The sequence below is a fragment of the Trematomus bernacchii genome, unplaced genomic scaffold (assembly GCF_902827165.1).
Source record: "Trematomus bernacchii unplaced genomic scaffold, fTreBer1.1, whole genome shotgun sequence".
Lineage (NCBI taxonomy): Eukaryota > Metazoa > Chordata > Actinopteri > Perciformes > Nototheniidae > Trematomus > Trematomus bernacchii.
In genome coordinates, this window is record NW_022987839.1 from 3,554,620 (window position 1) to 3,582,402 (window position 27,783).

General features: G+C 39.4%; 1 protein-coding gene across 7 annotated transcripts; it reads right to left on the bottom strand.

Annotated features, from left to right (window-relative positions):
- Positions 1 to 1,415: 1,415 nt before the first annotated feature.
- LOC117500373 (neurofilament heavy polypeptide-like) lies at positions 1,416 to 27,279 on the bottom strand. Of its 7 annotated transcripts, XM_034153236.1 has the most exons (42): positions 26,997 to 27,279; positions 26,798 to 26,854; positions 25,636 to 25,707; positions 25,395 to 25,460; positions 25,203 to 25,271; positions 24,415 to 24,486; positions 24,240 to 24,311; positions 24,086 to 24,148; positions 23,237 to 23,293; positions 23,032 to 23,094; positions 22,451 to 22,516; positions 22,291 to 22,359; positions 22,132 to 22,203; positions 21,984 to 22,052; positions 21,808 to 21,879; positions 21,647 to 21,715; positions 21,404 to 21,475; positions 21,251 to 21,319; positions 21,097 to 21,168; positions 20,935 to 20,997; positions 20,786 to 20,845; positions 20,541 to 20,606; positions 20,405 to 20,458; positions 20,216 to 20,290; positions 17,326 to 17,394; positions 16,664 to 16,717; positions 16,479 to 16,550; positions 14,788 to 14,832; positions 12,626 to 12,685; positions 12,005 to 12,082; positions 11,876 to 11,923; positions 11,613 to 11,657; positions 11,142 to 11,189; positions 10,518 to 10,583; positions 9,840 to 9,896; positions 8,498 to 8,587; positions 7,452 to 7,502; positions 6,120 to 6,170; positions 4,794 to 4,865; positions 4,666 to 4,705; positions 4,430 to 4,481; positions 1,416 to 4,046 (listed from the first exon to the last, which is right to left on the bottom strand). In XM_034153236.1, exons 1-42 carry the CDS (start codon positions 26,997 to 26,999, stop codon positions 3,095 to 3,097), a joined length of 3,492 nt encoding a protein of 1,163 aa, XP_034009127.1. In that variant the 5' UTR covers positions 27,000 to 27,279; the 3' UTR covers positions 1,416 to 3,094. The 7 variants fall into 7 exon arrangements, with proteins under 7 accessions (XP_034009127.1, XP_034009129.1, XP_034009128.1 ...); XM_034153238.1 differs by lacking the exon at positions 14,788 to 14,832; XM_034153237.1 differs by lacking the exon at positions 11,613 to 11,657 and having other exon boundaries at positions 26,997 to 27,278.
- Between the last annotated feature and the right edge of the window lie 504 nt (positions 27,280 to 27,783).

A 27,783-nucleotide genomic window follows, 5' to 3' on the forward strand; every position in this document is an offset into this window, starting at 1 on the left:
CCTGTTTGAGTCTACCTGTGTCAGTGGAAACGGAAGAAACGCGTTGCTGTGACTCATCGGTTTCACAGGTGTCAACAACATGTGAAACTAAAACCCAAGCGTGATGCGAACTGCTGCTCCAAAAATAGAAATGTAGTCATCGTCTTGTCAGGACAACGAACACTGACACAAAATAACAATGAGTTCGACAATATTTTACATGTCAATATTATTTTGTTAATTTAATTGTTAAACGGATATTTTTGGAACATATCCATCTGCCTTTATATTTGGATTCATGGCTTGGTTTGATAAGCATGGTCAGATGTGAAACTTCATTAACATGTTTGTCTTCTCTAGGTCGTGCACTTAACTGTATTGACCACCAGGTGAAATCCAATTAAGATGTAGAAACTTCCAAAAATTATCAGGAGAAAGAGGAAGGCACTTGATGTCAATGTGATTTTTAAGATTTTCTTTTTTATTAATTAAAATTGCAAAACAATTATAATCTTGTTTTATCTCTTATTGGTACATTTGTGGCATAGTCAAGATTAATCTGGTAACATTTAAGATATTTTTTGTTTTGTGATCTATTTGGTTTTAAAAAATCTATAGCACCCTTGTCCAGTTGTAGACATAGAAATACAAGCTTAATTAAATTATTTATTTTTAAAAATAATATATAAAATAACACGACATGATTAAATTCGATAAGAAAAAGATGATAGGAGGGAAATATAATGTCAGCATACGGGTTGTAAAATAAATCAATGTGAAGCAGTATTCTTGTTTCAGGAAATGCAAAAAAAGCAATAAACTGGCTGTCTCATTTATTTTTATTTGCAATAGTACTACGACTACAGCGTTGCGCTTATTATTTCCTGATTGCTTATCAATGACAATCACATTAGGGTGTACAAGAACGTTGTGGTAATCACCAACTTAAAACTGTTCAATTCAAAGAGCAACTTTAAACACAAATTAAGATTTTTTCAGACCGAAACTGGTTTATCACCTCGTCCTGCTGCAGTGATGTAGCGTGTCCTTCAGGGTGGGGTCAGCACGCTGTGATGTCACTGTTGTGTGTAGTAATGAGTGTAAGCAGGGCGAGGTTTCTGCTATATTTCGATTAACAAAACGGCATGTGTTGCTTCTGTCGCCTTGAATCGACTGATCTATGTGGCTAAATAAATCTAACCCCAGTCTAATTATTGCATGTTACTTGTTAGAAGCTTTTATCCAAAGCGACTTACATACTCAATACTGTGGGCAATCCCCACAGGAGCAACATTGCTCCAGGACACTTAGACAAACACATTAATCTTGGTTTTAACTGAGCAAATAAGAAATGCAGTAAGTGCACAGCAGAAGAGGAAAAACGAAGTGTTTGCTTGCTGACACATAGACTAACAAAGAGACAGATTGACCAAAAACATATTTATCTGACCTTTATTTGTCAATTTAAAAGTATTACACAGATTCTACAATATATTGCACATGTACAGTACAGGTAGTATCGAATGAACTCCACCCAGAAAATAAATATTAAGTTAATTAAACACACCACAGGACTAACATCAGCAGAGCTTACAGTATGAACCACATAATGGAGCGTGACTTTGAAATCATTTAAAAAGATTAATGCTGTAATAAAAGGAAATGGCAAACAGTTATTTTCAGAAGAGTACTGTCATTCCAGTTGTAAGAGATAATTTTCCAAACCATTAAATCATTAAATATGGCTGAAGACAACGGTTAAACCTGCAGGACTGTTAAAAAAAACAAAGAACACCATCATAGAAGTTCTCCTCAGATTTTATGTCTGTATCTTCCCATTATTTTGCACCAGTGGTCAAGTGGGTACTAAGTTAAGGTTTACACTTCAATCAAATAAAACAGGTGGCTCCACAGCAACTGATTTGCATGAAGAGATTAGTCACTATCACCCAGTCACTGACAGGTGAGGCCTAGCTAACAGAAAAAAAGCTAACGTTAGCTTGCTTTCATTGTGACTAGTTTAGACTCAGGAGATTTGGCAATAATATAAAACATGGGTGACATACATGATCCAACTCTAAAAAATTACGTTTAATAATGGCGTTTAGGGAGTAAAAACCATTCATTACAAAAAAGAGCCGAAGTACTAAAGGACCAAGTGGCGTTAGCTAGGTTAGCATAATCCGATATTTCCCATTCATCCTAGACTGGATAAATATGAATAATTCTAAAACACATAATTCTCCATTTATGCCCTGCTTGAATATAAAAATAAAACCTATTAATTGCATTTAAGAAAAGTATTAGCAGCTAAGTTTGATTGACATGTGACTTCCTAAAAACATATTTGTTTAAGGTTGGCTACAGCTAGGTTAATGAGGTTCATTTTGTTGTTTTATTAGCTCTTGTGAAAAAAAACATCTGATGCAAAGCTTATTGGCCCATTCTTTAAAATGAGACAAAAGTCATCAATACGTTAAAACACCTCACATTAAATCCAGAACTTAAAGCAGAGGATGAGGGGTTAACCTGACACCAAAACAAACAACATAGACATAGAAAAGATAGACTATTACTCCATTGCATTATAGTGTATTTCTATGGCAATTTAAAAATAATTAAGGCACCCGTAAGAGTATAAGCAAAGTCTAAAAGAATCAACACACTTCAATGGAACTCTAACAATCACTTTGAAGGCAAACTTATAAAGTCTCTAAAAAATACTTTGTACCTATTTCTTTAAAAATCTAAAAGTGTACTATCCAAATTCATGATTTAGTTTGGTCTTTGAATCCCATTTTCTTAAAAAAAAGAACATGGCAGTTTGACACCACAGCCAGAGAAGCAGATACTTTATACCGCAGAGCCTCAGTTCCTCCCAGGTGTGTTTTAAGAATTCACATCCTTAAAAACACAAAACTAAAAACTAGTATATTTCCTCATTGGAAAAAGGCCTGATTGTACACTTCAGTTTCAAGCAATGTGCACCAACCACCTCATAGAATAGACGCTAAGCCGGTACCTTCAAAGTACTTGTTCTGTAGGGGAACTTGGAAACTGAGAATGTTTGAAGCTTGCATCTGAACCCCTAATGACAGAGCAAAGTTTCAGGCCTTCAAACATATTCTCGGTTCTCATAGTCCTTTTTAATGGCTTTTTTGATGCGGTCGATTTCATCTTCACTTGAACTGTCATGTTTGTCGTCTTTCTTGTCACTGTCCAATGGGGCCGTGTCGGTGCCTTCTTCGTTTGCTGGCCCGGTGCACTGCAGCTCCTCTCGTATCGTGTTCAGCTCCACCAGGCCGTCGTGCAGCTGCGTCGCCACCTCCCTGATTTTGGCGGCAAACTCGGACTTGGCCCCTTTCTTCAGTTCTTTGGAGTCTTTGGCCACGAAGTAGATGTCCATGCCTACAAAGAGTCCAGTGAGCACACCAGTGGCCATACTAGCGATCTGGACCGCTCTCGCTGCGGTGCTTCCCGCCACGTTGGCGATCTGCACCACACGCATGATCTCGTTAGCGCTGATGAGGATGGCCTTCCCTGCCATGGCGCCGTCTTCATAAATACTCTTGCTGAGCACAGGGAAGTCTCGGTTATAGGTGTTTTCTTTCATCTTGATCAGGTCAAACCGCTTCATGTTCTCGATTCCCTGCTTGATGAATTTCAGGCACTTGTTGAGGTCGACCATCTTCTCCACATAATCATTCACGATCTTCTCCACCTTCTTGCGGTCCTGGGAGTTGTTGACCTGGTTGGAGATGCCGGCGCCTGCTGATGTCAGACCGCCTGCCGTAGCAACACCCAATCCTACAGCCGTAATAATCAGAGAGACCCCGAAGGTGACCGGGGCCAGAGCGAGGCCGGTGATGGTGGCCACGCCCCCGATGGCGCTGGTGGAGCCGCCGGTGATTTGGGCGATCTTTGTGTTCTTGTTGAACTTGTCCAGGCCGTCTGCGATGCTGTTGAGGTCGATGACGTGCTGCCAGAGGGTCTCAGCCCGCTCCGAGAACAGTTTGTTGAAGACGCGGATTCCCTTCTGCACCTTGTCCGCCGTCACAGCAAACGCCCTGAGACGAGCAATTTAGAATTACAAAGAGCAAGGTCACAGTTTATTTCAAAAACCCCTAGTGGATCTTCCATTCACATACTAGTGGTTTTAGTTCCCCAAGTTTTGAGATATCCAGCTCTCAATAATACACAGAATTTCTATAAAAGGTTTTTCTGGTGTGTCTAATACATTTTCTTGCTACATTGTTGATGTCAGACAAACATAAAAAGCTTCAGAGTTTTGTGATGTGGGGTAAAGGTGGTAATGTTTTTGGGAAATTGTGTATTTAAAAAAAAAAAGTTTTGACCGTTTTTCGAGCAGTGCAAACAAAATGAGATCCTTCAAAGATCAAAGACAAGAAAGTGAAATATTATATAAACATGTATTTGTGCCATCACTTACTTCGCCTCTTGTTTTTCAGTCATGTCATCCTCTTGAGGCGTGTCCTCCCAGGCTGAGGAGGTAAAAGTAAGAAAGAAAAAATGAAGTTAACTTATCGTGCAATATTCAATAACGGACAAAAGTATGTGAACAGCAAAACATCCAGAGCATATAGTTCCAGAAGCATGGGCCTTAACCTGCTGCTATAACAGCATATCAATGAATAAACCCTGAAAATCTTTTTATTTGTTACTTACACTCCACGGTGTTCCACCAATCCATAAGGCCCTGGAAATCCTGAAACACACCATTAGATGTATATGAGTTTGCATGTCTACGGTTGCTATTCAAACTGTTGAGATCAGATTCTGCTTCAGAAACCAACCTGTCTGTCTTCAGGCTGTGACGGGTCAATACGTAAATCTTCCAGCTGGTCAAATAAAGTTCTTTTTTCATTCTGAAACAATAGAAATATTACTTTTTAAAATGTATATATTAACACCAAGATTTTGCGTAAAGACAAAATGTCAGGGTCTAGTGCAGGGCTATTCAATTGGCGGCCCGCGGGCCAAATCCGGCCCCGGGGTGATATTTACTGGCCCTTTGAGTATAATGCTAAAAAGTAAACAAATCTTTTTTTAAGATTTTGGGCCAGAGTGCCTTTATTCCAGAGAGGGTGTTACATTGAGAGATAGGGGGGAAGACATTGCCTGAAAACTTCGGCGGGCTCGGGTTTCGAACCCACCTACTAGCTACTGTAGTGACAACTCCTGTCATTGATTGCATCTCTGCGTGAATGATTAGATAATTTCACCTAAATTAAATCAAATGAAATGATGTTGATGGTTACATTAGCTTCACATGTAGGCCTACTGAGTTCTGAACTTGCCATTCAGATCTATAAAGGCCTTGGGGCTATGTTGTTTGATTGAATTGAACACAATATATGCACTCCACTATGCTGTTGTAGTATTTACTGTATCTGAAGCTCTTAATATGATTGCTCATATTTCAAGCCATCTTTTTCCCGGCCCCTTGCTTTGGATCATTTTCATCCACCGGCCCCCATTCCAAACTAATTGAATAGCCCTGGTCTAGTGTGTGGCTGAAGTGTGTGAGTGAGACAGAAAGACTGAGAAACGTAAAGATAATGAATTAATACCGACTTATGAGGCGTCTCATATCCTTGGTTTCACTTTTCATGCTGTATATGCTCAGATAAAGAGGAGGAAGTGATAGTAAAAGGAATTCTAAATGCACAGCTTGTTTTTGCAGAAGTAAAGAATCGCCCATGGAAACCTTGAAAAAGGAAGCATAGCAGAGAAACAAGTTTGGGCACATGGCAACCTAATCTCATCTCTTCTCCTTCTATACCAGGGAACTGCACAAACACTGCGTGGAGGTGGGTGTCATGTCGAGAGTGGAGGGTAGAAAAACAAACACATGTTGACTATAATAGTCTCTGTTGGGAGCTAAGTGGACACCCTGGAGACGAACATAAGACAGAGGTTGTTTTCAGGGAGGGGTCGGGTTACTGGAGCAGAACTGAACCACGATGAGTAAGACTGAAAATGGTCAGTTGGGTGGACAAATATACTGACACAGAGGGAGGGAAGAGGTTAAAAAGTGATGTGAGAGCAGACTGAAGGAGAGAAAGAAACTAGGAAACGTCAAACACAGTTTTATGTGTCATCCAGTTCATTTTCACTACCTCTCCTTCGCCTACAGCGCCGTCCTGAGCGTTCCTCCTAATGCCTTTGCCCTGAAACAAATGAAAACACACCCAAGACACACAGTTACGGCATTTGTTATATCAATATACAGTTTTGCTTTTGGGCAGATATGAATTCCCATGCAGTCCAAACCGCTACAAAGCAATTTCTAAGAAGCAGCGTAAGCAGAATCGAACTTATTGGAGGAATTAAAAATAGTTACAGAGTTGAAATAATTAACTCTGGTTAAAATATTAATGCTACACTAACAAACCCAATAAGGTCATATTTTTTGCGATTTCTTATTACCTATGCTTACTTACTACTCTTCACAACATAACATGGCAAGACTGCACATTTTCAGTTAGCAGCCATAGAGATACACCAAAAAAACATTAAATAATTGAGTGGAGATTTGTGTCCGACAACGCTCTCCACCACCAGCATCAAAATAACCTTTTAGAGAATATATATTAAGAGAATGGTGTTCATGCTATTTCCATGGCAATAATTAAAGTAATGGTTTTGTGTCTATTAGACAAAGGGGAGACTTTATTTAAATGTTCTTTACGGCTTCAATTTAATTTGTTAGTTAAAGGTAAGGTAGGTACTGTAAGAATGGAGAAACCAGCTTGAGTGCGCTAGAATTTGAAAGTACACAACCGGAAAAAAATCTGCCCCTTCCTTCAGACTTCCTCACAGAGCCCCTCCTCCAACACACACGAACACGCACATGACCAATGAGGGCACGAGATAAGTTTGTGCACAGATGGAAGGCTGACAGGCAGGTAGGCCATCCAGTTATTTTAGCCGGGCCGGCTCAGATGATTGATCAAGCTTTTTACAGCGCCACGGCTTCCACAGATTACATTTTTTATGTATTTATTGTCAAAGCATTTAATATATTCATTGCTATCGGGATGCTAAGAGCATTCCATGGAATATAACAAAAAGTGTTTCTGAAGTGAATTACCTACCCCACCTTTAACATCCAATGGCATAGACCTTTTATTCTTCTGATAGGTTGTGAATTTGACATTTAACAAACAATGATTAACTCAATTATCATAGAATAACAAGCGCTGTCATACAGAAACACATTGTCTCCACAGTTCAGATGTATACAGATTCACTGACTTAAAGAAGACACAGAGGGATGCAGATGCTGAGACTAAAATGTTGTCCTTAATAATTGAAACTGCTCGGACAGCAGCATTATGCTTGGTTTGTTAGTATTTGTAATGAAGGATTTAGTTAAATTACATTTCAGTCATTTTGTTCACACAAACATGTATTATCCACGTGTAAGGAAACATGTGATTGATTGTTACCTTGCCACTTGGCATGAAAGGATTGTGTTTCTTCGGTTTCTTGACTTTGGTCTAAAAAGAAAAATCATAGTTTCAGTGTTACCATGAGGAAGATGCACATCATCACATTCTGGAATATTCCTTGCACAAGTAAAATGTAACATTTGTTCCTGATAACTATGGTTAAAATAATCAAACCAGGAACTGTTATTCTTTTAACCCTTACATGCATAAGTGGGTCTTTTTTGACCCGGTGAGGTGGTTTTGTTGAAGTATCTTTGAAATTACATTTTTTTATCATTTCATATTCCAGCTATTCCTCAAAAAACATGTTTTGGATATCATGCCATTCACATTTTAAATTTACATTTTAAGAAATTGTAGTTTTTGTATTACTACCCCAAGCTTCCATAAGTGGGTCAAAAATTACCCGCATGCATTTCCTATGGGAACCTTTGATTCTTATCACCTGTTGCTGTCAGGAATACATTCACTGTAGGACACACAGACTACATCACAAGTGACACCTCTCAGGAAGATTATTTTACACAGCAAGATCTGATACCTGTCAGTATAATAATAATAATACATTATATTTTTATAGGGCTTTTCAATGACTCAAAATCGCTTTACAATATAAGGGAAGGTTAGGGTTAGGACTATCAAACTTGATCAACCGGCATGGATTGATGAGGGGTGGGCTATGAGTAGACAAGAGGAGAAGAGATGAGTTTTGAAAAGGGACTGGAATACTGTGAGGGTCTCAGAATAGAGATCTTTGCATCAATATGCTCAAAACGGTTTTGTTTTTTTTTTAAATGTAAAAAAAATGTCTAAAATTATAAATAGTGAAATATTTAATATAAAATATTTCTAGTGTGAACCAAAATATAATACTAAATATTATACAAGTGATTTTTCTTAACCAAAATGACAAAAATGGCATAAAAACACATATTATTCTAATACGGGTCCTTTTTGACCCACTTATGGAAGAGTGTAGGGTCCAGTCACTCGGGCATCTAAGGGTTAAAACAGTGTTCCATTAAAGACATTAATTAAAATACCTCTGTTTTTTCCTTGCCCTCTTCATCTTTCGTTTCCTCTTTGGGTGAAGAATCCTCTTCTTCATCGAGCCCTTCATCATCAGACTGAGCCTGAAGAAACAAAGAAAAAAAGTGTGAACTTAAAAATGAAATAAATGAGTACCAAGGGGAAAGCAACAGGGTGGCGTATAATCTTACTAATTAAAAAAACATTTTTCAATTTGATAAAGTACATCAGGGACTCAGTATAGTTTATTGGGTACCACTTACAATAAGACTACCCTTATAAAAGGATTCATAAAGGGTTTATAATTAGGTTATTAATTAGGTTGTAAACACTTTATTAATCCTTAAGAACCATTTATAAACCAGTTCTAACGTATACATCAACACAGGCTCACTATTTGGCAAGATGACTAATGAAGCTCAGCGCAAGTTCAACCAGGAAGACCGTCTTTACTAACCCATTTACTATTTCTATGTTACTACTCGCTCTCTCCTCTCAATAAGTGATCGGGGGCGTCACTCCCCAGCTTAACCAATCACTTCGCTCTATTCTCACAAGCCTATCATAGCGCTCTGCTAAACCTTTTAAATCTGCTCTCCCCCCTCCGACAGCTGTCATTTCAGGTGACTCGACGCAACCCTCCTCCAACCCCTTTTTCACCTCCTGTTCCTCTGAATCCAGGGTCAAGCTAAGCCACTCCCCTTCAGACCGACCCCAACTATCCATTCACCACCACCAGTGTCTAGACCCCGGGGGGTTTCATCGGATCGGTTCTCCCCTCCCGAATGATACTCCCGCACAACGGGGCCTAATCGCCAAAACTCCATTACATTCATTTGTGCATTCCTGGCAATAAAAACCTTAGCTTACTTCATCTTCTTCATCAGCCAGCATCCTTGGTATCTGTTGTTCACCGTGTTGATTCTCTCCCCCCCCCCCCCCCTCCCCCCCTTCCATCTTGATGTTTCTTGGCATCTCTTTATGACCATTTATTTACGAGTTACTAACATTTACAGTTGCCAAAAGGGAGCCTCATTGTAAAGTGTAAAACACATTAATGAGTTACTACCATTTCTAATAAGGCTTAGCAGTACAGATACATGTGTGCTCACTATTTGGCAAGCCACCGTTCACAGTTGCCCTGTTTATCTCGTCTTGTAAAAGCTTATTAATGATTTATGAAGTGTTCACAACCTAATTAATAAATGAATTACAAAGTATTCGTAAACCCTTTATAAGGGTAGTCTTATTGTAAAGTGGTACCGTTTATTGTATAGATTGAAGTTAGTGCAAAACATATACAAGTCCTTATGGCAGTATAGACTTTATATTAGGAGCAAATCAAAAAATAAAGACCTTTGCTCCAGCACGCTGCATAAATGGATTATGGCGCCTAGGTTTTTTCACCTTGGCCTGTAAAGAAAAAGCCACAGTGATGTGAAGTAACATGAGAAGCACCAACTGGAAGAACCACATTTCACCACAGCCTGCAGACCTAATGTGTGCTACGGTTCAAAAAGACCTCTGTAACTAATTCATGTGTCCGTTTCTTCCTCACACACACACACATGTAAGTATATATTTAGTTTACAGCAAATCAAACATAGCATGCAGTCAAGTACTCTGATTTAAACATGATAGTCTATCAATATCCCAAAGTTTCTTGCCAACTGTATCAGGCTGGGTTTAGGAGAAATGAAAACTGTAGGGTTGGGATTACATTGCCTCGTGACTGACGATAACCGCAAGCTTTTGTAAAACTCCCGCTAACAATAGCTGGTGCCAGATGTTATTTGCATTGCATGAAAGAAAAGATAAAAAGGAAGCAGGAACTGGAACTCAAAAAAGGCACCTGCAGCAAACACTGTCTGTTGTTTTCACCTGAATGTAGCAGCCATCTGGAGTTCATTACACATTCTCACACTCACAAATACATACGGTACATACTACAGGTCATAATACAGGTTTCTGAGCTTAAGGACTATACTAAGGATTAGGAATGAAAACAGTGTGATGATGAAGAGATAAACTCACTGCTTTGCTTTCTTCCTCTCTGGCTCCTGCAGATCCATCCATGAGGCCTTCATCGTCTGATTGGCTCTGCCGGAAAAAAACAAACTCATTACATTTGATTTAACTTACAGGAGGTTTCAGCAAAATATTTGTTTTGTTTAGTTTGAAAGAGGCTTGTGAAAACAAATACTATTGTTGGCCGTTGACAGCCAAAGTTTAAGACTAGAAATGACATTGTATTCCATCTGTTCAGGGTTAGGGAGGAATCACTTGAAACAGTTTTAGAATAATTATTTGTTTCCAGCCATGTTTTGGGACACACAAAAACAGTTAGAACTGCTGTTGATTTAAGGGTATGTACACTGAAGGTTTCAAGTTTTCTCTTCAAACTTATTCAAATCAAAAATCTTTTTATTTAGTTTCGACAATCAATAAGAAGAAGTAGAAGTGAGAATCTGATCTTTTCAAGTTTCATACAGGACATAACATCTGTCAACCACTGTAGATGAGTCTTCAAACTTATTCAAGTTGCATACTGGATTATGATTTGCTCCAAACCGCACACTGAGAACACTGATAACATCAACGTTGTATCTTTCTGCTCCAAAACAATATCAATATCTTGTTCTGTGTACATGTCGGTACCTGATGGTTGCTCTTCTGCTTTTGTCTCGCAGATGTTTTATTCGGTTCCTGAAATGAAACCAGAATAGTTTACTTAACCACAGGAAGGATACAGCTCAGCTCCAAACACACACACACACACACACTGCTAGCTGCTTTGAATTGTCTGTCAGGGTGGAGCTGCAGCAAAGATCCTGAAGAATCCTTTCACCTCCTCCTCAGCTCAGGTTATTTCATCTCACACTTAATCCTTCATCAGATATATAACTCTATCAGTCCGTCGATACACTCGGCCATGTTTTGAGTTTAATGACGTGGTAATGTGCATTGTGTTGTGACAGGATAAGGAAAAGACTGAGCACTCAGGAGACTCAAATGAGAATACATCTACTGCAGAGAAGCCTAAAGCCAAGCAGGTGGGTTGTTACGGCTAGGGATAACTTCATCTCGTTGAGTTATTATTTATTCCCTGAACACTGAAGCCTTAAATACCTCCTCTGACAATCTGGCAGATCTGGAGATCATGTCCTTGTTGTCCTGTAGAGGACAACATATTTTTAAAACTGAGAGTGACACACTGTTCTTTCTTTGTAGAGCAAGGAAGGAACTCAAAGCATAATATGTAACCTTCAAGCTTGCTGCCTGCTTTACTGGATGGTCTTATTGGTTATAAAATAATTAAAGTAAGTGATTTAACTTGCGTTCTAAGAGATATATGAAATTCAAACTGTGGAAGCAGAAAGAAAGTACTGTACCTGATCGTCCTCATTTCCTTCGTCGTATATGGATGTCCTCTTCATTTCCTGTGGAGAGAACACAATGTAGCAAACGGGATATCATAACGAATGTTTGCCCTTGGACCAAAAGCCCCTGAGTTTACAAACCTCCTTAGATGGTCTGGGTGGGACCGTTGGAGTTTCACTTCTTTCCTTTCTCTCTCGCTGGATCATGTTGCTTTTGACCTGACAAGGACACACACATACACAGTGTCACACACAGTGTCACACACACAGTCACACACACAGTGTGGGGGGGCAGGAGCACAGGCAGGCAGGATTTAAAGGGAAGTAAGACGATGACGAGGATGTGGTGGAGGTCCGGAGGAGGGACGTTTTTTTGACTAAATTTGATCAGCTGTGTGTGTGTGTGTGTGTGTGTGTGTGTGTGTGTGTGTGTGTGTGTGTGTGTGTGTGTGTGTGTGTGTGTGTGTGTGTGTGTGTGTGTGTGTGTGTGTGTGTGTGTGTGTGTGTGTGTGTGTGTATAAAATATAACATCCTCACTTTTTTAAACATGTGTTTATCACATTACACAAACACGACCGAACAGTCCCAACATTAGACATATGGCAGATTACAAAATAATGCTAAAAAATGAATAAAATAAAATAAAAAGTGTGCAGTTACTAGAAATCAGTTTAAAGTACAGACTAAGAATATAATAACATTTGCAAATTCAACAAAATGTGGTCACTGATGACTCATGAGTGATGCAAAAATTAGACTGACCGGTTTCGGCTTCTCTTCCCCTGGCTTCTCATTCTCCTGTGTGTCTTCTTCAGTGTTTTTCTAATAAAAAAACCACATTAAATATTACATATTAAACTGGATCAGCCAAAATCAGATAACTCAAGGACCATACCAGATATCTTTTGTATGTTTAACCCTTTAACTACATACAAGGTACTGATTTTCAGATGTATTTTTTCCACTGTTTCAGGCAGCCATTGGTTTTCTATTTATTTCTGTATTGCATGGAAAGCAAACTGCGGAATTCGTAAACTTGGGACATCAAATCTGTATTTATTTTTGCCAAAACTGCAAAGAACTGACTGTTGTTTTTCGTATTGAAGAAAAATCAATGGAAAACGGTGATTGCCGGAGAAATAATACACCCTAAAATCTATTCAAAACATTTAATAAATTAAAGAATTGGGATGTAAAGTATTCTGTAGTAAATACGGTTCAACATACAAAATCATTGGTAAGGTCCATTAAATCCACCATCATTTTCCCGTCAGTGACTCCCTGTCACCTAAAACTATGGGCTCAGAACAGTCTCATAATACACACATGCACACAGAAGGATTCACACTTGTATTTCATGATCCACACTTGTGTTTGTCAAAGCAGTGCACACACAAATGTGTTCCGTTTCATATACATGTAAATAAAATCCAAATACAGAAAAAAGTTTTACATATGTATTTTTGATCCTCACATATTTGTTTTCCGTTTAAAACCGCTGCACCTACAAACACAACCCGCTTTCTGTGCATGGATCGCTGTGCATTCGTGTGTGGGTTTTTTGAGACTCCCCTGAGGGTCACCCGATTCGTACTTGTAATTTTTTCTATCTATAGCCAATCAGATGTCTCCTTCATTCTAAGCCAATCAGATGAGCGCGTCCCCACGAGGGTATGATTTATTGCGTTCATGAGTCATGACACTTCATATACGCATTGTGCGCTGTCCGGAGCAGGGTTTCCGCGGACAGAATTTATTTTACCGGACAAATTTGAAACTTACCGGTCATGTTTCAATAATAATAATAAGAAGAAGAAGAAGAAGAAGAAGAAGAATTGTGTAGCAGAGTTTCCGTTAGCAGGTAATTACCGGACTATGACCGGATATGGCTAATAACACGGGAGTAAGGATCATCTCTTTTCCTCTCTCCTGACAGCCCGTCAGTTTCTCATGCAGCTCGCTAAAACTTCACTCGCGTTTATGTCCATATCGATCAGATCCAGCTCTCCTGATCGGCCTTTATAGAGAGCACCGATCAAACTATTAAGAGCGAATATCGGCCGATAATGACCGGCGGGGCTCCCCCGTTGACAGTTCACTGTCTAGCACTGGCTTCGTAGTGCACTGATCGATTAGGCTAAGCTAACCTGTAGCTGCTCCCTCCACACTCACAACAACTTCATACAGACATAAATAAAGCAGCTGTATTCGCCATACAGGAAACGCACATTTAAAACGGTTTTGCCTGCCGTTTTTGTGTACACAAGCATTCATTAATGGTTCAGAAAGTGGCACTGTGTACCTTAATAATATAAAGGCTTGTATTTGCGTGCATTTCCTGCTCGGAAAGTGGCAATGTACTGAGAGTGGAAGTGTCCTGAGATTAGCGCCTGCAGGCAGGCTCCATGGACCGGTCAGCTCCGGACAGCGCAAAATGCGTACATGAAGCGCTACGTCATGAACGCAAGAAATCTACCCTCGTGGGGGCGCGCTCATGTGATTGGCTTAGAATTGAGGAGACATCTGATTGGCTATAGATAGAAAAAATTACAAGTACGAATCGGGTGACCGTCAGGGGAGTCTCAAAAAACCCACACACGAATGCACAGCGATCCATGCACAGAAAGCGGGTTGTGTTTGTAGGTGCAGCGGTTTTAAACGGAAAACAAATATGTGAGGATCAAAAATACATATGTAAAACTTTTTTCTGTATTTGGATTTTATTTACATGTATATGAAACGGAACACATTTGTGTGTGCATTGACAAACACAAGTGTGGATCATGAAATACAAGTGTGAATCCTTCTGTGTGCATGTGTGTATTATGAGACTGTTCTGAGCCCTTATAAAACCATCAGGATCAGGTCTATCTCCCTCCACACACCGCACCATGACCAAACACCACCAGCAGCAGCATAGTTACTTTATGTGTAGAGCGGAATATATTCAGTTTGGACATGACTCCAGCCTGAGAGTGAAGGACATCAACATTTAACACTTGGATCTGCTTTTAGGCTGATAAATTGGCCAAAATAAGATTACAGCATTCAAGATATATATTCGTAACTGTGTATATGTCGATCAATCGATTTCTTAACTTTGAAATGTCCTGCTTTGTGTGATTGCGTCTTAGTTCATTTTAAAGATCTTTGTTATTGTTGTAATTTTCTTGATTTTCTATTCAATGTTTCTTACTATAAAGTATAAAACATTGTAGGAATTCTTTAAATAATCATCATGTGCTACCAAATGTAATTTTGTAGCTAATTACTGCATTTCTTAAATATGGTTGTTTTGTAAAAAAAACTGGCACGTTAGCATTATTAGCCTTTTCTGTTACAACCACGGGTAACAGACAGATGTTCAGAGGCTAACAGCTAACTGAGCTTCTAGTTTTAAATTAGGGCTGTGCAATTAATCGTATTTTAATCTCGATTACGATTTTGGCTTGCAACGATTACGAAAACAACGTAATCGAAATAAAACTATTATTACTTTTATTAAAAAAAAAAAAAAAATGTAATTATTTTTTTTTTTATTGGTTTTCAGTTGAATTATACTTAAAGGTGGGGTAGGTAATTTTGGAGAAACCAGCTCGAGTGCGCTAGAATTTGAAAATACACAACCGGAAAAAATCTGCCACTTCCTTACAGAGCCCCTCCTCCAACACACACGAACGCGCACATGACCAATGAGGGCACGAGATAAGTTTGTGCACAGATGGAAGGCTGACAGGCAGGTAGGCCATCCAGTTATTTTAGCCGGGCCGGCTAAAATGATTGGTCGTGCTTTGTACAGTACTACGGCTTCCACAGATGACATTTTTTAATGGATTTTTTGTCAAAGCACTTCAGATATTCATTGCTATCGGGATGTTAAGAGCATTCCATGGAATATAACAAAAAGTGTATCTCGAGCCGGTTTCTCAAACTTACCTACCCCACCTTTAAAGTTCAGGGTAATCAACTGTTAAAAACATATTGTTCAATTTCTTTTTTCAATAAATGGATGTTTTCAAAGTAAATGGATAATCGTTTTTAATAATTGTGATATCAATTATTGACCAAAAATAATCGTGATTATGATTTTTGCCATAATCGCACAGCCCTATTTTAAATAGTTCATTTTATGACTATTGAAAAGCCATTTTGAGGATATTGACCATACATGATCACTGCAAACAAAACAGCAACAGAAACACAATGTGTGCCTGGCTTGTGCAAAACAAGTGAGCACAACAAGCTGATTACAGATATGTGAAGCTGTTCCCTGTGATATTTACTAAAGGTACAGTAAGACATTCTCAACAAGCCCAGGCAAGACAAGCTAAGTTCGACCGTGGGTAGAATGCTACGCGACCAAAGCCTTTCATCCACCCATTGACACACAAATACGCACACAAGTGGTGGAAGAGCACTAGACCCCTGAACGCATTAGAGGACTGTGGTCTGTATCCGCACACATGTTAATCTTCGTCTTGATAAATAACAGCTGAATAAAAAGTTGTTGCTTTTCTCCCCCTCAATGAGGCAAGTGTCCACTGAACAAAAATAACACGTTAGAATAAGTGTCACCAGTTTGCTAAATAACAGGAACAAGTGAATGTCAGAGCACCTGTTTGTGGCCTGAGGACTTCTCGCTGCTCGCAGGTGGATCCTCCTCATCTGAGCTCGACTGCTTTTCATTCTGTGGAAACAAGACAGAAGTAGATATTTTAAGAAAATCACATGAATGATGAAGACGGTACTCTAAGATAAAAGAAAGCACTACTAAAAGATTCCAATCCAAAATGTCCTTACTTTGTTTGCAGATCTAAAAGGATTCAGCTTCTCCATGGCCCCAGCAAATTTACTCTGATTATGAAACAAAACACAAAGATAGAGACAAATAAACATAAAATAAGAACCACATCCACACTACAAAAACTCAAAATCTTGCCCAGTATATTTGTCTAATATCTAGTCAGAATATGTCGTTACACTTGATATAAGACATAGTAACTTCAGAAGTAACACTGCAGTGAGATATAGGCTCTTGTTTTTAGACAATGCATCATCTTGTTAAGTCAAAACATCTTATTTTGAATTGTATCTCAGATGAAACACATGTTTTTTTACATATTTATTAGAAAATCACCAACTAACATCGGAAAACAGAACACTTTTGAGCATTTGCGGCTTATTTTGTAACACAACATTTCCTGATTCTGGTCAAATATAGTTCAAAATGAGTTCTCCAGCTAATTACAAGACCTGATTTATCTAAATATCCCATCTTATTTCAAGAAATCTTACCAAGCTAATTCTCACTTGTTCTATTGGCAGACTTTTGCACTTATTTCAAGTGAAAACACCTTGTTTTCATTATTGTTTAACTTGTTTTTGGAGCAGCATTTTTTCCAGTGCAGAGAGTGAATTGCTGATACATACTTACAAATTACACATTGAAAATTCTTACAAACCTGTTTGTGACTGGGCTGGCTCTCTTCATTGTCCAACATCTCCTCACTGTCAGAGTCGGATTCCTTCTCCTGCAGATTGAGCAAGTTTAGTCGATATAATATATAACTCAATATAAACAATGGTAGTATTAATGCGATTGTAACCAGCATCACATCGTATGGGGATTCATTGAAATTAAAAACAGATGTATATTATTTTAAGCTTTAACCCTTATGTTGTGTTCGGGTCTCCCGTGACCCGTTTCAAGTTAAAATGATATAATAACTACGCTCTAGTTTTTTTTATCGGAACAAGGCTTCATGATATCACAACAGCTATATAAAGACTACCAAACAGATTTTGACAATTCTTGCCACGTCTGAAGGTCTCTACAAGTGTATAATTTGGTGTTCGGGTCTGGGGAGACCAAGCCCCTAGGAAGTGCGCCGGACGCTGAGGAAAATATTCATTGTGGCCAAACGGCGGTACTACACTTCTGTATCAGTCGCTGGGCCCGGAAATACTTTTTCCCATTGAATAACATTGGGAAAGAGACGTCTGTAAATCGTTGGATAATTTTTTTTAAACTAAATAAATTACCCAGTATGAACATTTGTATAGCCCTTATTAAAAACATTCGGTCCTCAAGTTGTAAAATGTGCTAATAACGTTATTCTGAGAGTTATTTTCCTGGGCATTATGAACGCGGATCCAACCCACGGGACCGCGCCGCCCGGCACGTTTATGTAACGTGTTCAGTACTACATGAGTAGGGATGGGTACCGAGCCCCGGTATTAACGGGCCCCGGGGCTGAATTATTAAAGACCGTGGTACCGTTAAGCTCCGACGTTATCTGTCTTTTTATCGGTACTGGAGACATGTGAAAAATATATGTCATATGTATTATTGCTACACAAACATTATATTGCAGTTTTAGGCGTTGTGCACACAGGAACGTTTGCGTTTATGCACAGTATGCGTATTCAAAAAAGTCTTCCGTTCACATGCATTTGTTTCATTTAACGTGTCTGTTCAAACGAGACCGCTGGAAACGCTGTAGTACATATGCCGGGACTGTAAGTGGCGCTGTAACTTCCGCCACAAAATACACCAAAAGCAGCGAAGAAGACTCCGGAGCAGCCCCGCAGCAATGTTGCCATGGCTACCCTTCTGTTTATGCCCCGCGGTGGATTTAGCAACATGTAGTTCATGTAATTCTCCATGTCCACTTGTTGCTGATGGTTGTGGTAGAGGAGCTGTAGATTTTGCACTAATATCTGTAGCATGGTCAGTAGCAGTAGCACTAGCAGTAGCTACTGACAGGAGGAAGTGTGTGTGGCGATTGCTGGTATTCAGCGGGATATAGTCATTTCCTCAGCATGTAAATATATGGATAAATGCAACGGGGAAGTTAACTGAAAGAAACCGAATCTGTGGATATTGCATCGACCGACCAAGAAGCACGTCTCCGTGGAGAGGACGCGCTCAGAAAGAGAGATATTCTCTACTAACACCGGGTGAGATCTCTCCTCTGGGACACGCCGGTCCTCGTGTTTCCTTTTTTGTGTGTGGATTATAGCCTGAATAGGCCTACAAACATTTCTCTTTTTGCCGCCGACGGGCGCAGGAGCAATGAACAATAATGGCCTGGATTAGGCAGTAAAGACAATTTTGGTGTATCGCAGAGCGGACTGTTTAATTTTGTTGTGTTGTTTGGCTGGAAAATTGTCAATATAATGGATCAATGCATGAAATCTGACTCTGTTTATTTTGTTTAAGGAGTATATTGGGCGTTAACAATTCTGGTTTGCCTTTTATAATATTATTTAATTCAAGAACCCCTTGTGCGTTTAATTAACACAGCTATTTTTGATAGTTGATCGTTACAGATGGCTACTGGCAATGCTACAGCAGTGAGCAGGAGAGGTGGGGAGAGGTGGGGCTATCGTTATTTTTTCAGGAAATATTCGTATAGAGGTGATTACACGGACTCGTTTGACCCCCCAGAGAGTTTCGTTTGCAAATCTATCCACCTTGGGACCCGTTATCGTTTGTGGGGTCAGTTTCTATCGGCCTCATGTAAATAATAGGGCTATACGCACGCGAAACTATGCAGATACAAGCAGTTTTGTCCTCGTGTAAACGGCGCCTTAGTGTCGCCAACTCCGTTTCTAATATGCAAAAAGACAGCAAAATGCGTCTATGATTATTTTTTGTATTTTCGATCTTTCCAATCCAGACGAGAGATATCTCTCCCCCGTCTGTGTGCGAGGGGGCGGGGCAGTTTACACACACGCAGCTGCTACATGCAGCAACACACACACACTGAGGAGATGGCGGAGAGAACGTGCTCCGAGGTGTGGTTAAACTTTACCCGTCTCGATGTGGACAATGCTCGTTGTGCAATAAGAGTTTAGCATGTAAGGGCGGTAACACAAGCAATTTGTAGAAACATTTAGCACAAGTGCACCACATTCAGACGGAGGAATGCACCGGGTTCAACTGTCTTTCTAGTAGCTCTGTAGCCCCATCCACGAGTAACGTTTCCACGTCAGGTATTATGTATGCTAGCAGCAACACACGGAGTTAACTCAATTATACAAACATGGGTTAATGATTAGAGGTAACTGAGTTATTTATGTTGTTAAAGTTTCAGCTATTCTGTTTACAGTTCTGTCATCACATTATTTAATACGATTTGTTAAAACACTGTTTCTTTTGATGTGAAATATTATTTATTTTATTTAAATAAAAAGCCATGTTAGTTTTGTTCACAATTTGTTTAGTTAGTTAACCTTATTTTTTTCTCCAAAAGTACCGTTAAAGGACCGGATCGATAAGCGGTATCGATAAAAGTAGTAGTACTGTTAAAACCTTAACGGTACCCATCCCTAGCCGTAACAACCCACCTGCTTGGCTTTAGGCTTCTCTGCAGTAGATGTATTCTCTTTTGAGTCTCCCGAGTGCTCAGTCTTTTCCTTATCCTGTCACAACACAATGCACATTACCACGTCATTAAACTCAAAACATGGCCGAGTGTATCGACGGACTGATAGAGTTATATATCTGATGAAGGATTAAGTGTGAGATGAAATGACCTGAGCTGAGGAGGAGGTGAAAGGATTCTTCAGGAGCTTTGCAGCAGCTCCACCCTGACAGACAATTCAAAGCAGCTAAAGTTGAAACCTCATATCACTCACTGTGTATTCTGTTAAGTGCAAGTTGATCTCTTACCTTTGAAGGCTTCTCTATGAGACTGTCACTGCTGGCAGAGAGTTCACTATCCACGGTCAAATCCTCCTGAACAGAGGGATGAAGCATACAGTCAGAATGTAACAACCAGGAGGAAAAATGTACTCAAGTGTTTGATTTCAAAGTGAAATATCCACGGTGTAACGAAATGACTGCAAAAATATTCCCTACATTTAATATTTTTTGGATTTAAAAACCTTTTTATTGACAAACTTGACTTTTCTTACCTTAGACTGAGATCTGGCAACTTTCTTTCTGAACACTCCACTGAAGATTCCTCCTTTCTCCTGAAGAAAGAATAAAGCCAACATTCAATATAACGACATTTGTTGTTATTTTTCTTTCTTGCAGTGAATGCAGTTTTAACAAAGCTCACCTTAGTGTTCTCTGAAAGATTGCCGTTGCTTCCCGAGAGCTCGCTGGGATCAGACAAATCATCCTGAAGGCAAGAAACACATTAATAAATCTATATTAAACCTGTTCTTATGATTTATAGTAACATGGTGTTTCAGCGAATAAGCTTCAGTACTACTCTCACCTGAGATGGTGTCCTCTTTCCTAAGGGCTTTGGTGGCTTTTTAAACATCCCACCAAACTTCCCACCTGTCTCCTGGAGTAAAAAGGTCACATGAAAATGGTTCAAACGTTGGCCATCATGAAAAAAAGTATTCATCTGGTTTCTCAAAGCTCACCTTAGTGTTGCTGTTCACAGACAGATTGTCTTTGCTGCCTGAGAGCTCGCTGGGGGCAGACAAATCCTCCTGAGAAGAAATATCATTACCAATTATTATTATTATCTCCAAAGAATGTACCTTAGCTGTAAATAAGACAAGTGAGATGCTCACCTCAGATTGTGTCCTCGACCCAAAAGGCTTTGGCGATTTTCTAAACATCCCACTGAACATCCCTCCTGCCTCCTGAAGAATAAAGTCACATGGAAATGGTTTAAATGTTGCCCATAATGCAGTAATTTAGAATCCAAATGCTGATGTATGCAGGTTTATCTCACCTGTCACAATACACACAAGAAATACACACACTTTCTTCCTTCTTTGGCTATAGAGTTCTACATTTTTCTCAAAGCTCACCTTACTGTTGCTGTTCACAGACAGATTGTCTTTGCTTCCTGAGAGCTCGCTGGGGGCCGACAAATCCTCCTGAACGCAATAAAAACAATACATTACTGAATATATTCATAACTTGCTTTGCCTTTAACACTGGTAAAAATACAAAAATGTAAAAGTATCACCTGAGATTCTGTCCTTGCTGCAGGAGGCTTTGGTGTTTTTTTAAACATCCCACTGAACACCCCTCCTGTCTCCTGGAGAAAGAAATCACATATTAATGGTTTGTAACATGTTTCCTTTTATGCAGTGATTTAGCAAACAGGCTTTATGTTCTACAAAATGCTGACGCAGTCCTTACCTTAGTGTTGCTGTTCACAGACAGGTTTTCTTTGCTGCCTGACAGCTCGCTGGGTGCAGACAAATCCTCCTGAAACAAAGGTTACAAAAGTTATTATCATCTCCTTAAAATGTAGCACAGTGGGATCATTTAGACGCACTGCTCTCACCTGAGATTGTGTCTTTGCTCCAGAAGGCTTTGGTGGTTTTTTAAACATCCCACTGAACATCCCTCCGCTCTCCTGGAGAAAGAAAAAGTCACATGAAAATGGTTTAAAATGTGCCTTTAATGAAGAAATTAAGTATTCTTCTGGTTTCTCAAAGCACACCTTAGTGTTGCTGTTCACAGACAGATTGTCTTTGCTGCCCGAGAGCTCGCTGGATGCAGACAAATCCTCCTGAATGAAAAAAAACAATACAGATATATTCATAATTTGCTTTTAATTTAGCACAGGTAAAAAGGGGAGTAATGAAAGGCCAAGCTCTCACCTGTGATTGTGCTGCAGAAGGCTTTGGTGATTTTTTAAACATCCCACTGAACACCCCTCCTGTCTCCTGGAGAAAATAAACCACATGCTAATTACCACACTCGTATATATATATATTTTTTTAACCTATGGATCTGTCAGATGGGCAGGCAGGGATTTAGTGCTTCTCACGTTGGGGCAGCAGTTCTTCTAAATAGCTGATGCATGCAAGTTCAATCTCCAGCCACCAAAACCACACACCCTGCTAAAACTCACCATCCAATGAGGAGAGCTCTACACATCTGATGTAGCTTAAATGAGAATACCTATGCATTTGTCGATAGCTAACAATAAGGAAGCACTAGATTTCAAATCATGTATTTTTGGGGAAGTTCTTTGTTTTACCTTTAACATTTATAAGTGTGTTATTTTGGATTTATTGTACATTTGTATTTATGCTGAATATTTTCTGCTAGGTAATAAGCTCGTAATAATTGTTCGAGCTATGATCTCTGACTTTTTTTTCAATATTTAATTTGCTTTTATTTCAGCCATTTTGTGTTTTTCAAAATGTTTGCATTCAAATCAGGAAATGAAACTCACCTTAGTTGTGGTGTTTTCAGACAGACTGTCGGTACTGGCTGTGAACTCATTGTCCAGAAGATCCTGAAAGACACAAAATGAACAGTCAGTCTATCACAGAAATAACACAACATGATATTCAACATGGCAGGCTTCAGCTGATATCCCTATTTTTCAGATTAAATATCGCTGTGCGCAGGACGTGTAATAGAAGATCTTGTTTCACCTGAGATGGCCTCCGGGCATGTCGTTTCAGGATCCCACCGAACACACCGGATTTTTCCTGAAGAGAAAAAGTCAGAAGTTTCCAAGACTAACAGTTTCTTTTAATTATAGTTTTTTTTTTTATTCTGCTATGTTATTGCCTCTTGTGCTTTTGCATTAAAAGGTCCCATGTCATGGCCATTTCTACTGATCATAATTACATTGTTGAGGTCTACTAAAATAGATTTATATTTTGCAATTTTCCAAAATCACATTGGTTTCTCATACAGCATCTCTGTAAAGTATGTGTATTCACTCTCTGTCCTAAACGGCTTGTTGGAGCTCCTGCCCTCCCCTCCCTATGAGCCCAGTGGCCATCTGCGAGAAAGCGAGACACAGCGAAACCATCCCGAACACACACACACACACACACACACCCGCAGCCTGGCTGGGAGTTTGTGTGTGTGCTCACACACCGACTCACAGCCTTGCCACGTCCCGCCGTCTCAGGGAGGAGAAATCGGCGGAGCTGCAGCTGAGAAAAGATTGAGTGTGTGTGTGTGTGTGTGTGTGTGTGAGGAAGTCCGCGGATTGGTTCATTTGGACCAATCCACGGAGGGGTCGTCGTTACGTCACTTGGTTCCCAGAAGAAAAAAATGGAAAATGAGAAATCTCCAACGAGGTGTTCTGGGGCAGCATAGACAGGTCTTTTCTGTGTTAGAGTTTTACTCGCTACAGGGTGTACTTTGAGGGTTTGTGACTTTGCAGACCGTTTACATGCATATAAACCTTCATAACACACAAGGGGACGGGTAATAACCGGAAAAGCATGACATGGGACTTTTAAAATAAATTGGCTGTTGAGACTGACCTTAGCTGTGGTGTTTTCTGACAGACTGTCGTCAATGGCTGCAAACTTGTCTTCCAAAAGATCCTGAAACACACAAGATTACATGTTGAGCCTTTAGCTGATAGGTGTATTTTTCCACTGTGCGCAGGGTTTGTAACAGAAGATTGTGTTTCACCTGTGAGGGCCTGCGGACATGTCCTGGTTTAGGAGATCTTTTCAGTTTCCCACCAAACACACCTGATTTTTCCTGAAGAGAAACGTGCAGCGAAAGGTTTGGTTTTACAAACTAAAAAAGGAGAACATTCTGGGTGTGGATACCAGAAACATGACGGAGCAGAGAGGAAACTCACCTTTGATGGCTTGTTGTCTGTTAAGCTGTCACTGCTGACGGACAGTTCAGGGTTTTGTACTGACAGGGAGACCTGTAGAAAATGGAATACAATTTCACAACTAATTTTACAACTAATAAATTAATAATTTTGTCAACATTTATCACAAAAAAATGCCTAGTGGTGATATATTTTTGTTGCTTTTGACCAACATTCTAAACTTTATATTTAATATAAAGTGATATTAAAGGTGGGGTAGGTAATTTTGGAGAAACCAGCTCGAGTGCGCTAGAATTTGAAAATACACAACCGGAAAAAATCTGCCACTTCCTTACAGAGCCCCTCCTCCAACACACACAAACGCACACATGACCAATGAGGGCACGAGATAAGTTTGTGCACAGATGGAAGGCTGACAGGCAGGTAGGCCATCCAGTTATTTTAGCCGGGCCGGCTACAATGATTGGTCGTGCTTTTTACAGTACCACGGCTTCCACAGATGACATTTTTTATGGATTTTTTGTCAAAGCACTTAAGATATTCATTGCTATCGGGATGTTAAGAGCATTCCATGGAATATAACAGAAAGTGTTTCTCGAGCCGGTTTCTCAAACTTACCTACCCCACCTTTAACAGAGAAAAACTGAAAATCAAAAATTATTTATTTTTTAAATGGCTTACACAATAACTAATTAAACCACATTTTTTGTAATCTTTGTCAAATATTTATATCATCCCAGTGTTAGTTATACTTTTTAAATAAGTAATAATATAAACAGCACAGTGCGTTCAATAAGGAGTCAACCAACCTGTGGCTGTTCCTCTTTGGCAGCTTTGTTGGTCTTCTTAAACATCCCTTTAAATACGCCTCCTTTCTCCTGAAATATGAAGGATTGTGCTTAAAAATAAATCACTTATTTGTAAAAACACAATGATATTTACTCAAAACTGAAATAAGGTTTGAAAATAAAAACAATGCATAACCCAAGAAAGGAACAGACCTTGGTGCTGCTGTCAGTCAGACTCTCGTCGCTCTTGGAAAGCTCACTGCTGACTGATAAACTGTCCTGTAAAGCAGCATGGAAACTATGTGAGATGATGCAGAATCAAATAATGTAAATCCATAATAATAGTTTGTTTATTTCTGAATTTCACGACTTAATTGTATTGCTTTTATAGTTAGATTAGGTAAATGTGATGTTAGATCTTGCTTTAAATAAATTGAGTTAATGCTATCATCACCTGTGCTTTGAGAGATGGTTCTGATGACTTGAGGGATTTCTTAAACATCCCACCGAATAACGCCGCTTTTTCCTTCATGAGGAGGGAATAAAGGTAGAAAATTAAACTTCAAAAACATATTTATGCATGTAAAACATTCTGAACAGTTAAAAAAGCGTATCTCTGCTATGGTTTTAGGAAGTATGAGTGAGTAACAGAATCATTAACTGATATTTGAGAGTCAGAAGGATAAATCTGTCTCTCTTTAACTGGAAAAAATGCTGCCAATGTTCTGATAAAAGGCTGTATTAACCCGTTTACATCTCGCAGTCCAGCTTCACGTCCAGTTTTCAAGTCCGGACTTGAAGCTGGTTTCATGTCTGCACTTGAAAAGCTTGATGACAGTAAATAAAGGGTGATTGTTGTGTTTCCTGCTCTTTGAAAACTTCTCATATCAGATGTTCCTGTTTAACAATCACATAAAAAAAGCAAACATGACAACATTAACACATTCAAACAAAGGACTTAAAGTTAGAGATCTGGATTCAAGCTTTAAGGTCTTTACATTTATATTGACTGAACAGTGTAGGACACATACCCCTTTACAGTATGTACAGTATTATTGAGTGCTCAGGACTCTTTCTCTTAAGTTAACTTGGTTACAAGTCAAAGTACTGCATTTAAAATATTGCATAGCACCAGTAGTCATTATGTAAACTGGATCATACCAGAATAATGTCAATTATATTATTGGAATACAGTAAGTGATGTGTAAACACAGGCTATGTTTCAGCTGGAAAAGGTTGGGCTAATATTAGCTACTTGCTTGTTCCATAACAACATGTCAGAATATGCTGTAAAATATTGTATGATTGATCTGAATCTGCAACTAGTAAAAGTACAATATAGGCTTCCAATTTGTAGTGGAGTAGAGATATAAAGTGGCATCACATGGAAAAAGTAGAGACTAAAGTAGGCTAGATGTGACACCAAACTAAGTGTATAAATGTAGCATTAGCCTACCTACATTCCCACACGGCTGTTTACATAGTACTCATGGACTGCACTGCGTGGACAGTTTCAGTCACACAGATAGAGGTCAGGTCGATCAAATCAACTAAAATATGGCTGTTGACTCTCACAACTAATATAACAACTCAGCAAAACATCAAACGTGACTTACAGCTACGCCTCCTCCCCCTTCACACTCCAGATCCAGGTCGAGGTTATCGTATCGATCCTGTCAAACAGCAGAGACATGTCCAACGGTTATTCAAACCTAACGTCACATTCACGGACATTTTCAACAGTTTGCCGAGAGAAACTTGACGGAAAGACGGACTTTAACCGCTTTTAAAAGAAGAGTTTAAACGTTAACTCACCATTGAAGCTGCTCCAACTCTGCCTTTGTTTTCCCGGTGGTTTATCGATGTTGGTATTGATTTAAATGATTCAGTCCTCGGCCACAGTTAGCTGGTGCTGCCCGTCCCCGCGTTGATTCTGTCGGCTGTTTTCACTCAGACGCTTTCCTCCCTCCGCAGGGAAAATAACAATACAAAATAAAGAGGCTGGAGATCACAGACTTCCCTCTGATCCTTGTGACTTGTGTTTTCATAAAGCAGACATTGCTGAAACTGGCAAATCCAGTTGTTTTTTTTGACCTGTCAGTGTCTTGCCTTTCAGGTGAGGGCGTGTCTGTCTCACCTGGGAATGTGTCATCAGCCTGATGCTGCTTTCAGGTGCTGCTCGGAAAATTATATTTCCGACTTCCCCAAGGCTAATGAAAATGTCCCGCCCTGCTGACTTGCTGTGTTGGAATACATATGTATATAAAATAACCTACATTTAAGCAGTGTTTGAATAAGCATTTCCATGTTATGTTATATACATTACTTCTACCTTTCAATGTTTCAGAGGCTAATATTTTTGTATTTTGTACTAAACTACAATAAATAAACACCCACTTTCTTAGTTACTTTGTATAAAACACGTGATATGCCAACATCATTTATACAGTCTATGGATATGACGCATGGCTGTACACAAAACACAGTATTTTAGACAGAGCTGGGAGAAGTACTCAGATCTTGTACTCGAGCAAAAGTAGAAGTACCAGAGTGTAGGAATACTCTGTTACAATTAAAAGTCCTGCATTCAAAATGTTACTCG

What these genes read in the sequence shown, in the direction of transcription:
- LOC117500373 (XM_034153236.1), bottom strand. An exon ending in CTGTGAACAGCAACACTAAG is followed by an intron (nt 21,169 to 21,250) that starts GTGAGCTTTGAG and finishes TTTTTACTCCAG; the next exon opens with GAGACAGGTGGGAAGTTTGG. An exon ending in GCGCTGTAGGCGAAGGAGAG is followed by an intron (nt 4,866 to 6,119) that starts GTAGTGAAAATG and finishes CTATTGTTTCAG; the next exon opens with AATGAAAAAAGAACTTTATT.